The sequence below is a fragment of the Mus caroli genome, unplaced genomic scaffold (genome assembly GCF_978045245.1).
Source record: "Mus caroli unplaced genomic scaffold, Mus_caroli_1 scaffold_2, whole genome shotgun sequence".
Classification (NCBI taxonomy): Eukaryota; Metazoa; Chordata; class Mammalia; order Rodentia; family Muridae; genus Mus; species Mus caroli.
The window spans coordinates 16531894-16548852 of record NW_028227257.1 but is presented as its reverse complement, the minus strand read 5'-3'; the positions used below and the strand labels follow the sequence as shown (position 1 = coordinate 16548852).

Genomic DNA, 16959 nt, shown 5'->3' with positions numbered 1-16959 from the left:
CAGCAACCACATGGTGGCTCACAACCATCCATAACGAGATCTGGTGCCCTCTTCTGGAGTGTCTGAAGACAGCTATAGTGTACTTACATATAATAAATAAATAAATCTTTAAAAAAAAAAGAATTACTATTAAGCTTTGATACAGAAAGAAACTGATTCTTATCTTTCCTAGTGTGGGTTAACTGCTAGAGGTGAGACACAAGGAGAGGACAAATCTTCCCTCTTACAGGAGGGTGACTGTCCGAAACCTGAACATGCTGTCAAAAGTCCACAATCAGCTGTTCTAAGATTGTAAAGTCACAGAATGCTTCACCAAGATAGAAAATGGAAATGAACAAGTATGCTATGAAATTGACATATATATGTATATATATGAATATCCCATTTCAAAATTTGTATTGGTGGGGGCTGAAGAGATAGCTCAGAGGTTAAAAGCACTGGCTGCTCTTCCAGAGATCCTGAGTTCAATTCCCAGTAATCAGATGGTAGGTCATAACAATATATAATGAGGTCTGGTTACCCTCTTCTGGTGTGCAGTCATACATGTAGGCAGAACGCTGTATACATGGTAAATATATCCTTTTGAAATTTGTATTTGGCCAGGCGATGGTGGCGCACACCTCCCAGCACCTGGGAGGCAGAGGTAGGCAGATTTCTGAGTTTGAGGCGAGCCTGGTCTACAAAGTGAGTTCCAGGACAGCCAGGGCTACACAGAGAAACCCTGTCTCGAAAAAAACAAACCAAAAAAGAGAGAGAGAGAGAGAGAGAGAGAAAGAAATTCATATTTGTATGTGTGTGTGTGCATAAACATGCCACAGAGTACTTGTAAGAGGTCAAGAGGACAATTTACAGAAATCGGTTCTCTACTTCCATTATGTGGGACTCAGGGATTTAACTCGGGATGTCAGGCTCAGCCTTTTTATCTGCTGAGCCATCTCAAAAGCCCCATCCCAATTCCATCTATAATCCCTATAATAAACCTTTAGAATCTATCCTCAATTTACACGTAGAAAATGCTCCAATTAAGCAGCATGTTCAAGTTCACCAGATACAAGTCATTTCTCAGACACCGGACTTCGGAGCAGCTGACTTTAAAACCCTCAAGCTCCTTCTGCAACTTGGTACAGTGAGAGAACTGCTCCAGGAGGTGCTCCCTTTCTGGTGTCCTGGCATTTCTAGTACACTTACTGTACCGAATGATCCTGTGACTTGTTCAGATCCAAATCATTTGCATCCTTAATTGCACACTCTATTCGATTCTGCAGCACTCCTCTAGAAAAGTTTTCTGGCTGAGACTTAACTCAATGGTACAGCTCACGATGTGGAAGGCTCTGGATTTGATCTTCAGTGGGAGAGAAGAGATCGTTCTCCTTCATACTCTTTCCCACTTTCTAAAATCGTCGTAACCATAGTCGTGAAAAGTGCCTTAAAACTTGTGTATTTTAATATCCTTAACTCATACTGCTCTGTATTACATGGATGAAAATAAAAACTGCTGAGCTTCCTACATGTGCCTGCTCCAAGTTTTGAGGCTGCAGACACTTTGAATACAAAGCCATAGACAGCCCTCTCTCAGTGAAGCCTCTGCGGAACCAAGCGCGTTTCCCGTTTCCATGGCAACCGTTGGCCCAAGCCAGTACCTCTGCCCGAAACGCTTTCTCAGCTCCACAATAGTACTACATCTCCGGCGGGTCACCACTCCCTACCCCAGCTTCTACTTCTAAATTTTGGTGAGACCTGGCATCTTAAGTCTCCTGATCGCTACCCGGCCGAAGCCTGGAGCCTGCCCGGAACCTGACTCAACGCCCTGCGCCAACGTCCAGGCCATGCCGGGGCGTGGCTTGCCGCAGCAGTCCCCGCCCACAGACAGGCCGGAATTCGCGGCCTGGGGACCTATCATCTTTATCGGTCTTTAATAGCAGTTGCTAGCAAATGAACAATATAGGTTCCTTATTAAAAAGTGACTCCTTCAGTTTGGATACAGTCTTCACCGGGGGAACGGGCCAGCCCAGCGCTAGCCCCGAACCCCTACCCAACAGCCCCCCAGCGTCCGCGGCCACCAGGCACAGCCCGTCCGTCGCGCTGTCGTCATCACGCCACGACGGAAGTCGCTCGGGCCCAGAGCCACGCCTTCTCGGCGCGCGGCCTTGGATACCTGGTGGCCTCTGGCCTCAGGTAAGGAGAGGTTGGGTTGTGCGGGCCGCCAGATCGTTGGTCTGGCTGGAGACGATGACGGCCTCGCCATGCCGCTCTGGAGACCCCTAGGCCAGCCTTGTGGGAATCCCGAGGTCGGCAGAGGTAAACTGAGGACGCGGAAGTGGGCTAGGAACTGGTCCTGGCGATGATGTAGAATTTCTAGCGCCTCGGACTGCGCGGATTTGTCGTAGTCCTGTAGAATATGAAAAAACCCAGGACGGGGAGCCGTCAAATCAGACTCGGCTATTGTTGCAACCACGCTTGGTGTTTTTCGTCACTCTGGCAAAATTTAGTATACCTTGTTAGGTTATTGAAGAGAAAATAAGAGAATGGTTGAGCAGTGCTACCCAAATATTGTTTCAATATTCTTATTATTACCGATTTTTAAACCTTATGCTATTCTTAGGGAAACTCACTTCTAATTCTAATAGGACAGGACCCCAGATCTACTTGCTCCTTCAGAAGGAGGTGGTGGGGTTAAACTACAGTAAACTGTTACCTCGGAGTGTATTCAGAGAAGGGTATTCACTTTTCCCAGAAATCTGCTCCCACCCCAAATACGTCTCAAAAGCAGAAAAATATAAATCTCAGTCCTGTGATGTTTGGGTTCTTTGTGGCACCGTGTAGTAATAGGTCAACATCACTAACGTGATCGTTGTGACGTTCTAATCAGGAAACTGGGGAAGGCAGAGTACAGCATTGTAGGTACACAAAATGAAAACAAGCATGTTCAAGGATAGGTGGAACCGGAGAGTACAGCTCTGCTAGCCGGCTGTGGTGGCACACACCTTTAATCCCAGCTTGGTCTACAGAGAGACAGTGCTACACAGGAGGAACACTGACTCGAAAAAACATAAAGAAAGAAAGAAAGAAAACAAGCAAGCAAAAAATAGTCGTGTCATGTGGTGAGGTCAACATGACAAAATGTTTTGAATTTCATTGAAGGGGTTAAGGCTGCAGCTTAGTTAATAGACTGCCTGCATGAGACCCTGGGTGTCTGCCTGGTCCTCAGAACAGGAAAAAAAAAAAAAGTCATTTGAGAGGCAGCGGCATGGCTGCAATGTGCCTGTAATCCCAGCACCCAGGAAATTAATTAAGGCAAGACATTAAAGAGTTCAAGGCCGTCCTCCACTGCACAGTGCATTAGAGGCTAACCTAGGTTATAGGAGATTGTCTCGGGAGTAACAGAATATTGAAAATCTCTCCTATCAGCTCTTTTTTTTTTTTTTTTTTTTTTTGGTTTTTCGAGACAGGGTTTCTCTGTGTAGCTCTGGCTGTTCTGGAACTCACTTGTAGACCAGGCTAGCCTCGAACTCAGAAATCGCCTGCCTCTGCCTCCCGAGGGCTGGGATTAAAGGCGTGTGCCACCATGCCTGACTCCTATCAGCTCTTAAAAACATGAATTGGAATTGTGCAGTCGTCTAGTAGTTTAGGTAAAAACAATGGTACCCAATATGAGCACCAGAGTAGTTTCAAATGGACCAAAAATAGTATATATATATATATATATATATATATATATATATATATATATATTTCATTTACATTTGTTTGTTGTGTATATGTGGTACTGAGTGCTCTTGGAAGAGAAAGGACGTCATCCTATGGGTGTTTCAGGCTTGGGGGCAAAGTGTCTGCAACTACTGAGCCATCTCTTAAATCTACAAGTGGACGTAAATTTCAGTGTTAAAAAAATTATATCATAGGGCTGAAGAAATGGCTCAGTAGTTATAAAAACACTGGCTGTTCTTCCAGAGGACCCAGCTTCAAATCCCAGTACCCAGTACACATGGCAGCTCACAACTTCTGTAACTGCAGGGATTGGACACCTTTATACACATAGACATACACTTTGGCAAAACACCAATGCACATTAAAAAAAATACATAGCTTGTTTGCCTGCACAAGACCTACAACAGATTGGATCTGTCAACATTGTCTCGTGGAGGGGACAAGGGTCAGGAGGCCTTGCCCCTCGCTGAGATTCTGTGGGCATGTAAAAGTTGCTGGGACAGAGTAGACATTTTCTTCAATGGTTAGGCATTGCCACACATTTCTCACATTCCCACAGCAATCCTAACTAAACTTATTAAAAAGGAAAAAGACATGAAAGTAGAGGGAAAACTGGGAAGAAGGGAGTCAGTGAGAGGGCACAGGAGCTCATAGAGGATGGTGCAAGTACATTATGTGCATTCTCGAAATTATCACATTAATATATGCTAATAAAAAAATTTCTTTTTGGTTTTTTTCGAGACAGGGTTTCTCTGTGTATCTCTGGCAGTCCTGAAATTCACTTTGCAGACCAGGCTGGCCTCGAACTCAGAAATCCGCCTGCCTCTGCCTCCCAAGTGCTGGGATTAAAGGTGTGCACCACCACCGCCCGGCCTAATAAAAATCTTAATAAAAAGGAATTATATCACAAAAGCCCAAGAAAAAACAATATTGGATATACTTAAAAATCTTACCACAGGGAAAGCTCTTCTAAATGCATCGCGCCGTGCAGAAGCCAGAGTGAGAAACATTAATACCTTTGGATTTATAAAATGTATGACCTGCAAAATTAAGTCAAACGTTAAGCAAAAATTAAGTTACCAGAAGCCAAGACTAAAGACTAAAGGCAAATAAACTTTTGAAAAACTTGTTTGATGACTGATTAGAAATGTATAAAACCCCATGGAAAAATGATCAGAGGATTCAGGAAAATGAGAAGAAATACAAATGGCTGATGGCCAATGTGGTAGTTTTTCTTTATCTACAGTAGTTATTCTAAGACAGTCAGTGGATTCCTGGGACTACAAACAGTATCAAATTGTGTGTGTGTGTGTGTTTATAAGAACTAATATTACTGGGGCTGGAGAGATGACTCCAGGGTTAAGAGTACTGGCTGGGGCTGGTGAGATGGCTCAGTGGATAAGAGCACCCGACTGCTCTTCCGAAGGTCCAGAGTTCAGATCCCAGCAACCACATGGTGGCTCACAACCATCCGTAACAAGATCTGGCGCCCTCTTCTGGAGTGTCTGAAGACAGCTACAGTGTATTTACATATAATAAATAAATCTTTAAAAAAAAAAAAAAAAAAAAAAGAGTACTGGCTGTACTTCCAGAGGTCCTGAGTTCAATTCCCAGCAACCACATGGTGGTTCATAACCCTCTATAATGTTATCTAATGTCCTCTTCTGGCATGCAGACATACATGCAGATGGAGCACTCATGAATATATAAATAAGCAAGCTGATAATACAAAGAAAAATTTGTTTTGAATTGGTTTCTCTCAAAATACCTTATTCTGGGCTTACCGCTGTGGTTGAGATTATACAGTGCCTGTGTGGCAGTGCATTATTAGGATATTGTCATGGTGCATTGACTAGAGAGCCCTATGATATCAAGACCATCAGTCTGATTGACAGAATTGGTAACTGAATGACTAATAGCTAGGTAATATGAATAGCATAGGCTACACGAAGAAATGACTCATGTCCATGTAGGATAGTGTTAAGATCTCATCATACAAGCTTGGAGGGACATACCTTTAATCCTCGCACTCAGGAGGCAGTGGCTGGTGGCTCTTTGTGAGTTTGAGGGTAGCCTGGTCTACAGAGCTGGTTTCAGAACAGCCAAGGCTACACACACACACACACACACACACACACACCAATTGCAATTGTCTCAAAAATATGATTTAATCCCAGCACTCGGGAGGCAGAGGCAGGCGGATTTCTGAGTTCGAGGCCAGCCTGGTCTACAAAGTGAGTTCCAGGACAGCCAGGGCTATACAGAGAAACCCTGTCTCGAAAAACCAAAAAAAAAAAAAAAAAAAAAAAAAGATTTAATCATACTACCCAGAATGATTCTTATTTCTGGAACTTTCCATTTAAATTTTCAGACCATATTTAACCTCTCTAAAAACTAGACCCTTGAGAAACAAAGCCATTTTGTTGTTTTTGGTGGTGGTGGTGGTAAAGATGACAAAGACTGAAAAATAGTGGTATCTGGGAACAAATTGTTAATGGAAATATAACTTATTAGTGTTTTGAAGGGTAGTTTGTACAATACGACATTCACATGTTTTTAGGGAGATGTAGAGATGGTTCAGCAGTTAAGGGATATACTGCTCTGGCACAGGACTCTGGTTTGGTTCCCAGCACTCACATCAGGTGACATATAACTGTCTGTAAGCCTGCTAGGGAATCTGCCTTCTGGCACATGTGTATACATACATATAAGTAATTTTTTTTTTTTTTTTGGTGTTTCGAGACAGGGTTTCTCTTTATAGCTCTGGCGCTCACTTTGTAGACCAAGCTGGCCTCGAACTCAGAAATCCGCCTGCCTCTGCCTCCCGAGTGCTGGGATTAAAGGCGTGCGCCACCACGCCCGGCATAAGTAAATTTTAAATGAGTCTAACTGGGCATGTAGATGCAGACCTTAAATCCCAACACTTGGAGACAGAGACAGATGAGTCTCTGTGAATTTGAGGCCATCTTGGTCTACATAATGAGTGTCAGGACAGCCAGAACTACATAGTAAGACCCTATCTCAGATAAATAGATAGATAGACAGACAGACAGAATTTTTAAATGAGTCTAGGTAAATAGATAAAATTTAAAAAGCCTAGGAATGTTTTTAGTCTTTTACTAGCAAAGAAAATTGAAAAACGTGTCATTAGGTTTATGATTGGTTAAATAGTTGTATTATGTCCTCAATACAGGATACTGTGTAGTTACTTGGAAGAATTGGTTCATATGTAAAGGAAATTTGAAATACAATGTGTTTCAGAGTAGCATTTATGGTAAGATCTTATTTTATAAAATAAACTAAGTTGTAAATAAAATAATGTAGAGATATATACCCTACACTTGTCAGGAGTGAGCAATCTCAGCATACAACAGGAGGGTGGTGGTAGGAAAAGACATGAAAGTAGGCAGGTAGAAGAGCCAGAGTACAGCCTGAGAGTTAAAGCCAGGCAGGCTCAGGCTGCGTCGGGTTTGGCCGTTGGCATTTCACTCTCAGCCTTTGAGGGCATTTTTAAATTACTGCTTCTTTGGTTTGTCTTTATCTATAAGGTAACCATGGAGAAGGAGCTGCGGAGTACCATTCTTTTCAATGCATACAAAAAGGAGGTGTTTACTACCAACACCGGCTACAAATCTTTGCAGAAAAGACTTCGGAGTAATTGGAAGATTCAGAGGTGATTGTGGGTACTGCTTTCTGAGTGATAATGGTGACCTGATGGTAGAACTTGTCAATAGTTTGAAGATTGGTTAGCATATTATTAAGTTGCCCTCTAATAAAAAACAAAGATTCATTATAATTATGCATATATAATGTTTTAAGATATCAGATATTTTCTCCATATTTTATATTTAAGTTTAGCTAAGAGACAGACACATTTTAGGTTTGTTTAATTAACATTTCAGATTAGAGAAGGAAAAGTGAGAATTAATGAAAATGTCTTTGTTTTCAGATGAGCTTTCTTTAAATATCTTTTCCCCTGTGGTCATGAGGATGAACCTAAGACCCTGCACAGGCTACACAAGCACTCTACCACTCAGTTACAGCTCTACTCCGTAGTGCATGGGGGGGTTGTTTTGTTTTATTTTAGTGAGTGAAAACATGTAGTTGTAGAAGTTAAGGTTAGAGCCAGGCTTTGTGGCATGTGCCCAAGTCTCGGCACTTGGGAGGTAGCAGTAGGTAGAGTAGGGCTTCAACGTTAGACTTGGCTACATAATAAGTTTGATGCTAGTCTGGGCTATGAGTCCCTGCCTTAAAATATAAATATACTAATGGAAGAGTTTATTGACTTAGTACTTGAAAGACTTCTTTATCCTTTAGTGGTGGTTAACTTGAACTCCTTTGCTGATTGGGAGTTTCTGAACCCAGCCTGGATGCCTCTAGGGCAGTCCGGTAAGGGGCTCTCACTTTGGGAGAGAGGCTGCTCTAAGCTCCTGTCTCAAGCTTTATAGTTCTATATAGTCAAGAGGCTACAATAACTCATAAATTGACTTAAATTATGGCTCTAATTTACTCTTAAAATCACTTTTCAGCTTGAAAGATGAAATCACTTCTGAGAAGTTAATTGGGGTGAAACTATGGATCACAGCTGGACCAAGGGAAAAGTTTACTGCTGCTGAAGTAAGGAGTATTCATACAGAAACCAAGAGAGGCCGGGGCGGGGCAGGCAAGGGATCAATGGATTTGAGTCTCCCTCCACACCTGCTATGTTTTCTTAGAGTAGTCATCTCCCCTCTGTGCCGATGACCTGTGACTCCCCACAGAGTAAGCCCACTGGGAAGGTAATTAAGGGTCAGGCACACTTCTTTGCCATAATTTACTTTGAACATAGGACAGCTGTGTAGCCCAGTCTAGCCTCAAATCTGCGATCTTCCTGTGTCCACTATCTAAGTGCTGGAATTACAGGTGTACCCCGCCATGCCCAGTGTACCTATCCATTTAAACCCATAATAAGAAAGGTGACATTTCGTTTTTTTTTTTCTTTTTTTCTTTCTTTCTTTTTTTTCTCTTTCTTTTTTTTTTTTTTTTTTTTCAGTTTTTCGAGACAGGGTTTCTTTGTGGAGCCCTGGCTGTCCTGGAACTCACTCTGTAGACCAGGCTGGCCTCGAACTCAGAAATCCGCCTGCCTCTGCCTCCCAAGTGCTGGGATTAAAGGCATGCGCCACCACGCCCAACAAGGTGGCATTTCTTATATATAAGTGTATGCTAGTCCTGAGTGCTGGCTCCTCTGTGCAGTGCTGGGGAGCAAACCCAGGGCCTTGTGTCTGCTAGGCAAGCATTCTACCTCCTGAGCTACATCCTCAATCCCCCTGTGAGCATTTTAGAGCTTAATGATCAAAGGTAAACTTAGAGGTAGATCTTTGTGTTTTGCTTTTGCTTTTGATTTTTCAAGATAGGGTCTCTGCTGTCCTGGAACTTGCTTATAGACCAGGCTGGACTCAGACACACAGAAGTCCTCCTGTCTCTGCCTCCCAAGTGCTGGGATTGAAGGTGTGTGCCACCCCTTCTGGATATCTTTTTGTTTTTGGAATGAGGGTTTCTATATATACCACTTTCATCCTGGATCACATTCTGTTGACTAGCCTGGCCTTGAACTCACAGAAATCTACCTGCCTCTGGCTCTGGAGTGTTGGAATTAAAGGTATACACCACCACACCTGGAAGAGATAGATCTTATATAGAGAGAAAATTTTATACTATCCTATGACCATTTAAATGGCTAAGGGATTTATAGTGTTTACTTGTAGTGAATGCCTTATTTGTGCTGTAGGTATTTTAACAAAGGTTTCTGCCCACAGTCATTGTTTTTTCCTTCCCGTAGTTTGAAGTCCTGAAGAAGTACCTTGACAGTGGTGGGGATATCCTTGTGATGCTGGGAGAAGGGGGAGAATCCAGATTTGATACCAATATTAACTTTCTTCTAGAGGAATACGGAATCATGGTTAATAATGGTGACTATCGTCTTACTACATTTTATGTTTCTTTGTCCATGAGTATGCCATGTGTATTGTCAGAGGGCAATGGGGTGGAGTTGGCGCTCTCCTTCCACCATATGGACTGCGAGGTTCAGTCTCAGGCTTTTAGGCATGGTGGCAAGCACCTTTACTCACTGAGCCTTCTTTGGTTTGGTAATTATTATTTTAAAAAAAAGTATTGATTGCCTATTGAATCTTTTTATCCTAGCTCTCTTGACCTGCTGGTATCCTAGGAAGACCATCTTGCCAGGGTGCCATGGTTACACATTCTGAGCTCACTAGCAGACTGGACCTTTTATAAAATGGAAGGGATTTGAACAGATTCTAGTTTCTTTTCCTTTATGTCAAACTTGTTTCTAATCTAAAATGTATCTTCCTGCTTTGTCCCTTAAGATGCTGTGGTTAGAAATGTGTATTACAAGTATTTCCATCCGAAGGAAGCTCTGGTTTCAGACGGAGTGTTGAACAGGTGAGAGTGTTGACGCTGAACACCCTGCCCAGGCCTCTCCCTGTCCATACCACTTCACTGCCGTACCTCCCTTCTCAGCCTTCTCGCTTTATTTACTTCTTATTCCTCAAATTATATTCTTCCAGCTTTGGAAACCTTCTCATTACCTTTGATCAGGGAACTTTCCACTCCGAGTGGGATTAAACTGTGTATTACTGGAAAGCCTGGAAGTAGGGTCACCATTGAGTATGGATTGACTGAAGGCATCTCAGCATTAGGACCCAGTTCTCAGATTTGCATTCCTGTTTCCCGAGCGGAATATCTTGGTTTGTTTGTCTGTCTGTTAAAGTCATTATCTTCCTCTTGCCCCCCTTAATTTTTTTTTTAACTGGGTCTCCATATGTAGTCCAGTCTGGCTTCGAACTTATGATCTTCCTGCCTCACCCTCCCAAGTGTGTGCTGCTTTAGCCAGATTCCAGCAGGTTTGAACAGTTCCCTTATTCATGACTGCTTGCCACACTGTCTAGAGACAGCATGATATGATTTGGCTCACCATTCCCTCAAGAGTAGTTCCAAGGTTTGCTGTTTGAGCCCTCCTAGGCCCCATCCCAGGCCCCATGCATACTCCGGACTGAGCCTGATTTCACCTCATGGAGCCTGAGGCTGAGTCAGCTTTCACCGCTCTAGATCCTAACAGATGGGGAATTTTGAGAATCGGAAGGGAGTCTATGAGATGGCCGCATAGATGGCCCATGGGCTACTTCTCGTGTTGTAAATTATTCGTCCTACACTTGAGCCTACCACGTGCAAGCACTCTGCTGATCCTGGTTGTACAGTGTAGAATGTGGATATAGGTTGTAGACGCTTTCCTCAGGACTCAAGATAGAGGAATTGAGTGTATGGCTATACACACTGTGATCCCCACACTTAGTAGTCTAATATAGAGGACTGGTGCAATTTTAAAGCCAGCCTGGGCTGAATAGTGAGTGCCAACTATGCCAACCAGTGCTAAATGGAAAAACTTCCTTCTTCCTTTCCTTTCCTGTGTTCATCCTTTGAGAATTTCATATCCTGACTTTTGATCATATTACCTCCCACATCCACCCCATCTTCCCACACCTCCCAACTTTGCATCCTCTTTCTTTCTTTCTTTCTTTCTTTCTTTCTTTCTTTCTTTCTTTCTTTCTTTCTTTCTTTCTTTCATCTAAGTACACTGTAGCTGTCTTCAGACACCCCAGAAGAGGGCATCGGATCCCATTATAGATGGTTATGAGCCACCATGTGGTTGCTGGGATTTGAACTCAGGACCTTCGGAAGAGCAGTCAGTGCTCTTAACCGCTGAGCCATCTCCTCAGCCCCCTGTGTCCCCCTTTTAAAGACCCTATTCCTAAAGCACAAAAAAGGAACTGAACTGAACATCTGTCTAGTTTTTTCTTATTTTATTTTTTTGAGTCAGGCTCAAATAGTCCAAAGTAACTTTGAACTTCTGATCTATCTGTCTCTCCCTCACACTCAAGTGATGAGTGTTACTACCAGACCCTGTTTACGTGTTCCTAGGAATGGAACCTAGGGCCTGGAACATGCTAGGCTAGCACTCCTCCCACTGAGCTATATCCCACCCCAAACCTAGGTCTCTTGTTACTGTCAATCTGTTGGTTGGTTGATTGGTTGGTTTGTTTGTTTATTGAGACAGGGTTTCTCTGTAGCCTTGGCTGTTCCTCAAACTCTCTTGCTCGGTAGACCAGGCTGGCTTCAAACTCATAAGGATCTACTTGCCTCCTCTTCTTGAGTACTAAGATTAGAGGTATGCGCCACCACCACACCGATTTTTTGTTTGGTTTTGTTTGTTTGAGATCCATTGTCTACCTATGTAGACTTAGGCAGCCTAGAACTCACTCTGTAGGACAAGTTTGACTGAAACTCACAGAGATCCATCTGCCTTTACTTACCAAGTACTGGGAATACAGGCCTGCACCACCACGCCTGGTTCAAGCCTAATCTCTATCTGAAAAGAATGTGGGTTTGTGGGTATGCTTTTAATTTTTAAAAACTGGCAAAGTAGAGAGTCCTTTGTCTGGTTCACACTTACTGTTGATGAAGGCAGTGTGAAGTCTCCCAACATTTTGCTTACTCGATTTTAATGTTTTTCTTTTAGAGAAATTAGCCGAGCTGCAGGAAAGGCTGTGCCTGGAGTCATTGATGAAGAGAACAGTGGGAACAATGCCCAGTGAGTGTGTCTGCAGCTCTCCGAAAGGAGGGCACTCTCTCTTCCAAGAGTTGCCTTTCTCAAAATGAAGAGTTTTCTGCTTATAGAAGTAATTCTCACCAAAAGACCTCCAAAACCATCACTAACAGAAACCAAATTGGGAGCTTGAGAGATGGTTAAAAGTAGATACAGTTCTTGCAGGACCTACGGTTGTTCTCAGCATCCATATCAGAAGAGCTCACAGATACCTGTAACTCAAAGAATCTGAAGTCCTATTCTGGACTATGGGTACTGTATATATGCATATGCACACAGTTAAAACCAAAAGAATAACTAGCTTTAATCTGTGATGATCTGATAAGATATAGACGGTTATTTCAATTTTCTTGTACTCATTGCGACTTACTTTGTGACTAAGTATGTGGTCAGTTTTAGAGAAGGTTCCATGAGGGCCTGAGAAGAAGATATATTCTTTTATGGGTTAAATGTTTTGTAGATATGTTAGGTCTATTTCAGTCATACAAACTGGTAGTTCCCGTATTTCTGTTTAGTTTCTGTCTGGATGACCTGTTGATTTTGAGACTCAGGTATTGAAATCTCCCACTATTACTGTGTGACGGTCAATGTATGATTGAAGCTTTAGTAATGTTTCTTTTACAAATATGGATGCCCTTGCATTTGGGGTATAGATGTTAAGAATTGAAACATCTTCTTGGTGGATTTTTCCTTTAATTGGTATGATGTGTCTTTCCCCATCTCTTTTGATTAATTTTGGTTGGAATTGATTTTGATCTATTTTGTTAGATAGCAGAATCGCTACACCAGTTTGCTTCTTGGGTCTATTTGCTTAGAAACTCTTTTTCTAATCCTTTACTCTGAGGTAATGTCTCTGGGTTGCCTTATCTGGCCTTAATCCTAGGGAGGTTCCTAGTCTTACTGCAACTTGATATGCCACACTTGGTTGATCTCCTAGATTAGCCTATCCTTTTCTGAAGAGGAATGGAAGAGTGGATGGGGGAAGGACTGGGAGGCGAGGGGGGAGGGAAAGCTAAGGTTGGAATGTAAACAAAACAAAGCAAAAACCCATGGTATAGCTTAAAAGGAAGCAAAGTAGTAATTTTGCACTATAAATCTGTGTTCCTCCCTGAAGAGAATTGTTGTATCTTACAAGTATGGAATTTAGATTTCTAGGTCTCCCCCAGTATAATGATATAAGTAAGTACTTTATTCTTTTAAATGACTGACTTCAATTGGCTGCACTCTAATTTATCTAAGTAGTGATAGAGGTAGGGGTAATTGTCCGACTTTGTGTGTTGTCAGAACTTAGAGTCAGACCTCTGTAGCAGGCTCCAGAGCCTATTTTTTTATTTTAGACAAAGCTTTCTGTCACAGGCTGGCCTGGAACCTGCTATGTAATGTGAGCTGGCCTCATGCACGGTCTTTTTGTGTCAGGCTTTGAATACTGGGATTTTTATTTATTGGGGGGTTGGGGGCGTAGACACATGCACACTAGCATATGTGTGGAACTAAGTTGTCTCCTGCTGCTGCACGGGTTCTGGGGATTGAACTCAGGGTTGGTGGCAAGTGTCTTTCCTTGCTGAGCCATTTCATGCTCTGAAAACCCATTCTGCAGTCACCTGGGTGTTTGCTTTCTTACAGGGCTCTCACCTTTGTCTACCCTTTTGGTGCCACGTTGAGCGTCATGAAGCCAGCAGTGGCCGTGCTGTCCACAGGCTCTGTCTGCTTCCCACTGAACAGACCCATTCTAGCTTTCTATCACTCAAAGGTATTGGCTTTCTTAGATATGGGGGTATTGTTATGTTGTTGAAGTATAGAACCACTTTATGATAGGCACATGCCTTTAATCCCAGCATTTGGGGGGTAGAGGAAGTTGGAGCTCTGTGAGTTGAGTTCCAGGCCAGCCAAGGGTACATAATGATGCCCTGATTTGAAAAAAAAAAAAAAAACAACAAAATTGTCATATTTTTCCTGTGAATCATTTGCTTTTTATTAGGTAGAACCTGAAGTCTGTTTTCCTACTGAACAATTGGATTTATTTCTAATTATTTATAATTATGAATGCAATATAGACTATGTGTGTTTCAGATTGTTGAATGCAGGGTTTTGGTTTTTTGGTTTTTTTTTTTTGTCTTTATGTGTGTATGATATATGTGCATGTACGCACATGCATGCATGCATCTGCATATGTATGTGTGATTATGGGCACATGTATTCCATGGTACACAAATGGAGGTCAGAGGACAAGCTTGGAAGTTGATCTTCATCTTGAACTTTGTGTGAGACAGGGTCTCTTATTTTGTTGCTGCTATGTATGCCAGGCTAGCTGACTCACAAAGGTCCAGGGATTTTCTCTTCTCTACCTCCACCCCTGTAGCCACACAGGAGTGCTGTGGTTATGGACACATGTGCTACCTCAGCTGTGTTCTCAGGACTCATACTCAGGTCGCTCACATAAGCACTTCACCCACCAAGCTCTCTCTCCAGCTTTGGCTGTAGATACTGATAATTTTAGTAGCAGTGTGGTGAAAGACTCACTCACTGAAACCTAAGCAATATTGGTAGTCACCGTTTTTTCATATTTATCAGAAAGTCAAAGATACTTTGTAGCAGTGTGGGATGGAGGGTGGTTGAGTAGCTAGGAGCACTTGTTGCTCTTGCATGGCCTGCGTAGTTCTCAGAACCCACTACAGGCTCACAACCCACGTGGAAGCTCATATCTCCCTGTGTCTCCAGGTCCAGGGGATCTCATGCCCCCCTCAGCCTACACAGGCTCCGTCATGTATGTGCTGCACATGTTCTCCTGTAGATGAGGCTCTCCTGCACATAAATGAAAATTCAGTCTTTAAAAAACAGTAAATGGGCCGGGCGTGGTGGCGCATGCCTTTAATCCCAGCACTCGGGAGGCAGAGGCAGGCGGATTTCTGAGTTCGAGGCCAGCCTGGTCTACAAAGTGAGTGCCAGGACAGCCAGGGCTACACAGAGAAACCCTGTCTCGAAAAACCAAAAAAAAAAACCAAAAAACAAACAGTAAATGGGAATTGTTTTCATAGCTGATATTTTTCAAATATTAACTATGTGTGAATTGGCATTTATTGGTGTATCAGACAGTTGCTAATGTGGTAAGTGATACATGCAGTGTGTTTTGTGATCTAAGTATCTAACATCGCTTTGTCATCAACAGAACCAAGGTTTCGGAAAGCTGGCAGTGCTTGGCTCGTGTCATATGTTCAGTGACCAATATTTAGATAAAGAAGAAAATAGCAAAATTATGGTAAGCTTTTCTCTTTCATGTCTTCCATATCATTAGAAAATCCACTCATTTATGTGAGTGTGCTAAACATATTAGATGGTAGGCACTAAAAGTATTGAGTTAGCCTTAGGCCTTGCTCTACAGCAGTCTATAGTATGTCAGAGAGTGACATGCAGAGGAGCGAATGTACGGCTGAGTCAGAGGTGGCTGACCTTGGAGAACTGGGGAGGGCCCGACTTGTAAATCAAGCAGCTTAAGCTCAGGGATGTGTACAGACTTGTTAGGCTTCCCCCGACTCACTTACAAAATGGACTATGGTTATTTTATTTGCCTTTGACAATTACTTGGTGGGGGGTCACCCTTAATTTACTCTTTTAACTTCAAGCCTAGTTACCTCCCCAGCCATGTGCCCCAGGTACTTGCTGTTTCTCCTGCCCATGTGCTCATGGCTCCCCCCCCCCAAATTGGTGGCTTCCTCCTCCTTTTTGTTCCTCCTCTTTTCCCCATCCTCCAACCAGGTGACTCCAAACCCACCCACCTCTAGTCCCTCCAGTAACTGGCTACAGTTAATTTTATTTAACCTATAATAATAAATCAAGGAACAAGGTTTGCACAACAAAAGCTTGTAAACAGGAGAAGCCACTCAGTAAAAGCTTGTGAGTGTGAGAAGTCTAGGTAGGCCTAGAACTTTGGCATAGAATTTAGCATTACAATACATAGCAATAGACCAACCCTCCACAATCTTGATGTTGCTCAGACCCCTCTGTTGTGTGGAAGGAAGAAAGGGAGAGGCCAGCCTGAGTCAGTTTGGCAGGGTTGTGACTAGTGAGTGTAGGAAGGGGTGGCAGCATGGGGGTAGCTGGAGTTCTGTGTAGGACTGATCACTGATAAGGAACCAAGTGAGAGTGTGGCCTTGCTCTGTCAGTGTAGCTGGAAGAGCTCATGGCTTCTGAGGAAACCTGAATGGAACTCTAGCAACTCGCCTGCCAGAGGAAGGTGTGCGCCTCACTGTTAGTGCAATGGGCCCTTCTCGTCTAGTGTGTGCCTCACTGTTAGTGCAATGGGCCCTTCTCGTCTAGTGTGCGCCTCACTGTTAGTGCAATGGCCCTTCTCGTCTACTGTGAGGTGGACTAAGCGGTCTGCTTGGGCCTCCAGCGCCTTTCACTGTGTTCTGAAACCTAGATGTTTGCTTTTCAAAAGCTGGGGTTTTATATATAATTATGATTTTGTCATATTATGATTGCCAAAGATGAAAAAGTGTGTTTTTAAAAGTTTTGACTCTCAACACAGAAAACAAAGGTTGTTTTAGGATTGTGAACAGGTTTTAGGAAGTTTTGACTTGTTACATGTTAGA

General features: G+C 42.9%; 1 protein-coding gene across 2 annotated transcripts in view; it reads left to right on the top strand.

Annotated features, from left to right (window-relative positions):
* The first annotated feature begins 2080 nt into the window (after positions 1-2080).
* The window catches only part of Ift52 (intraflagellar transport 52), a 28744-nt gene continuing 13865 nt past the window's right edge, over positions 2081-16959 (top strand). The window contains exons 1-8 of one of the 2 annotated variants that reach the window (XM_021149303.3): positions 2081-2175; positions 7257-7381; positions 8238-8325; positions 9527-9656; positions 10074-10149; positions 12284-12355; positions 13994-14120; positions 15537-15626. In XM_021149303.3, coding sequence (XP_021004962.1) covers positions 7263-7381; positions 8238-8325; positions 9527-9656; positions 10074-10149; positions 12284-12355; positions 13994-14120; positions 15537-15626 — 702 coding nt within the window. In that variant the 5' untranslated portion in view covers positions 2081-2175; positions 7257-7262. Of the gene's footprint in view, positions 2299-7256; positions 7382-8237; positions 8326-9526; positions 9657-10073; positions 10150-12283; positions 12356-13993; positions 14121-15536; positions 15627-16959 lie in introns of both variants that reach the window. The other variant, XM_021149314.3, reaches the window with a different exon arrangement.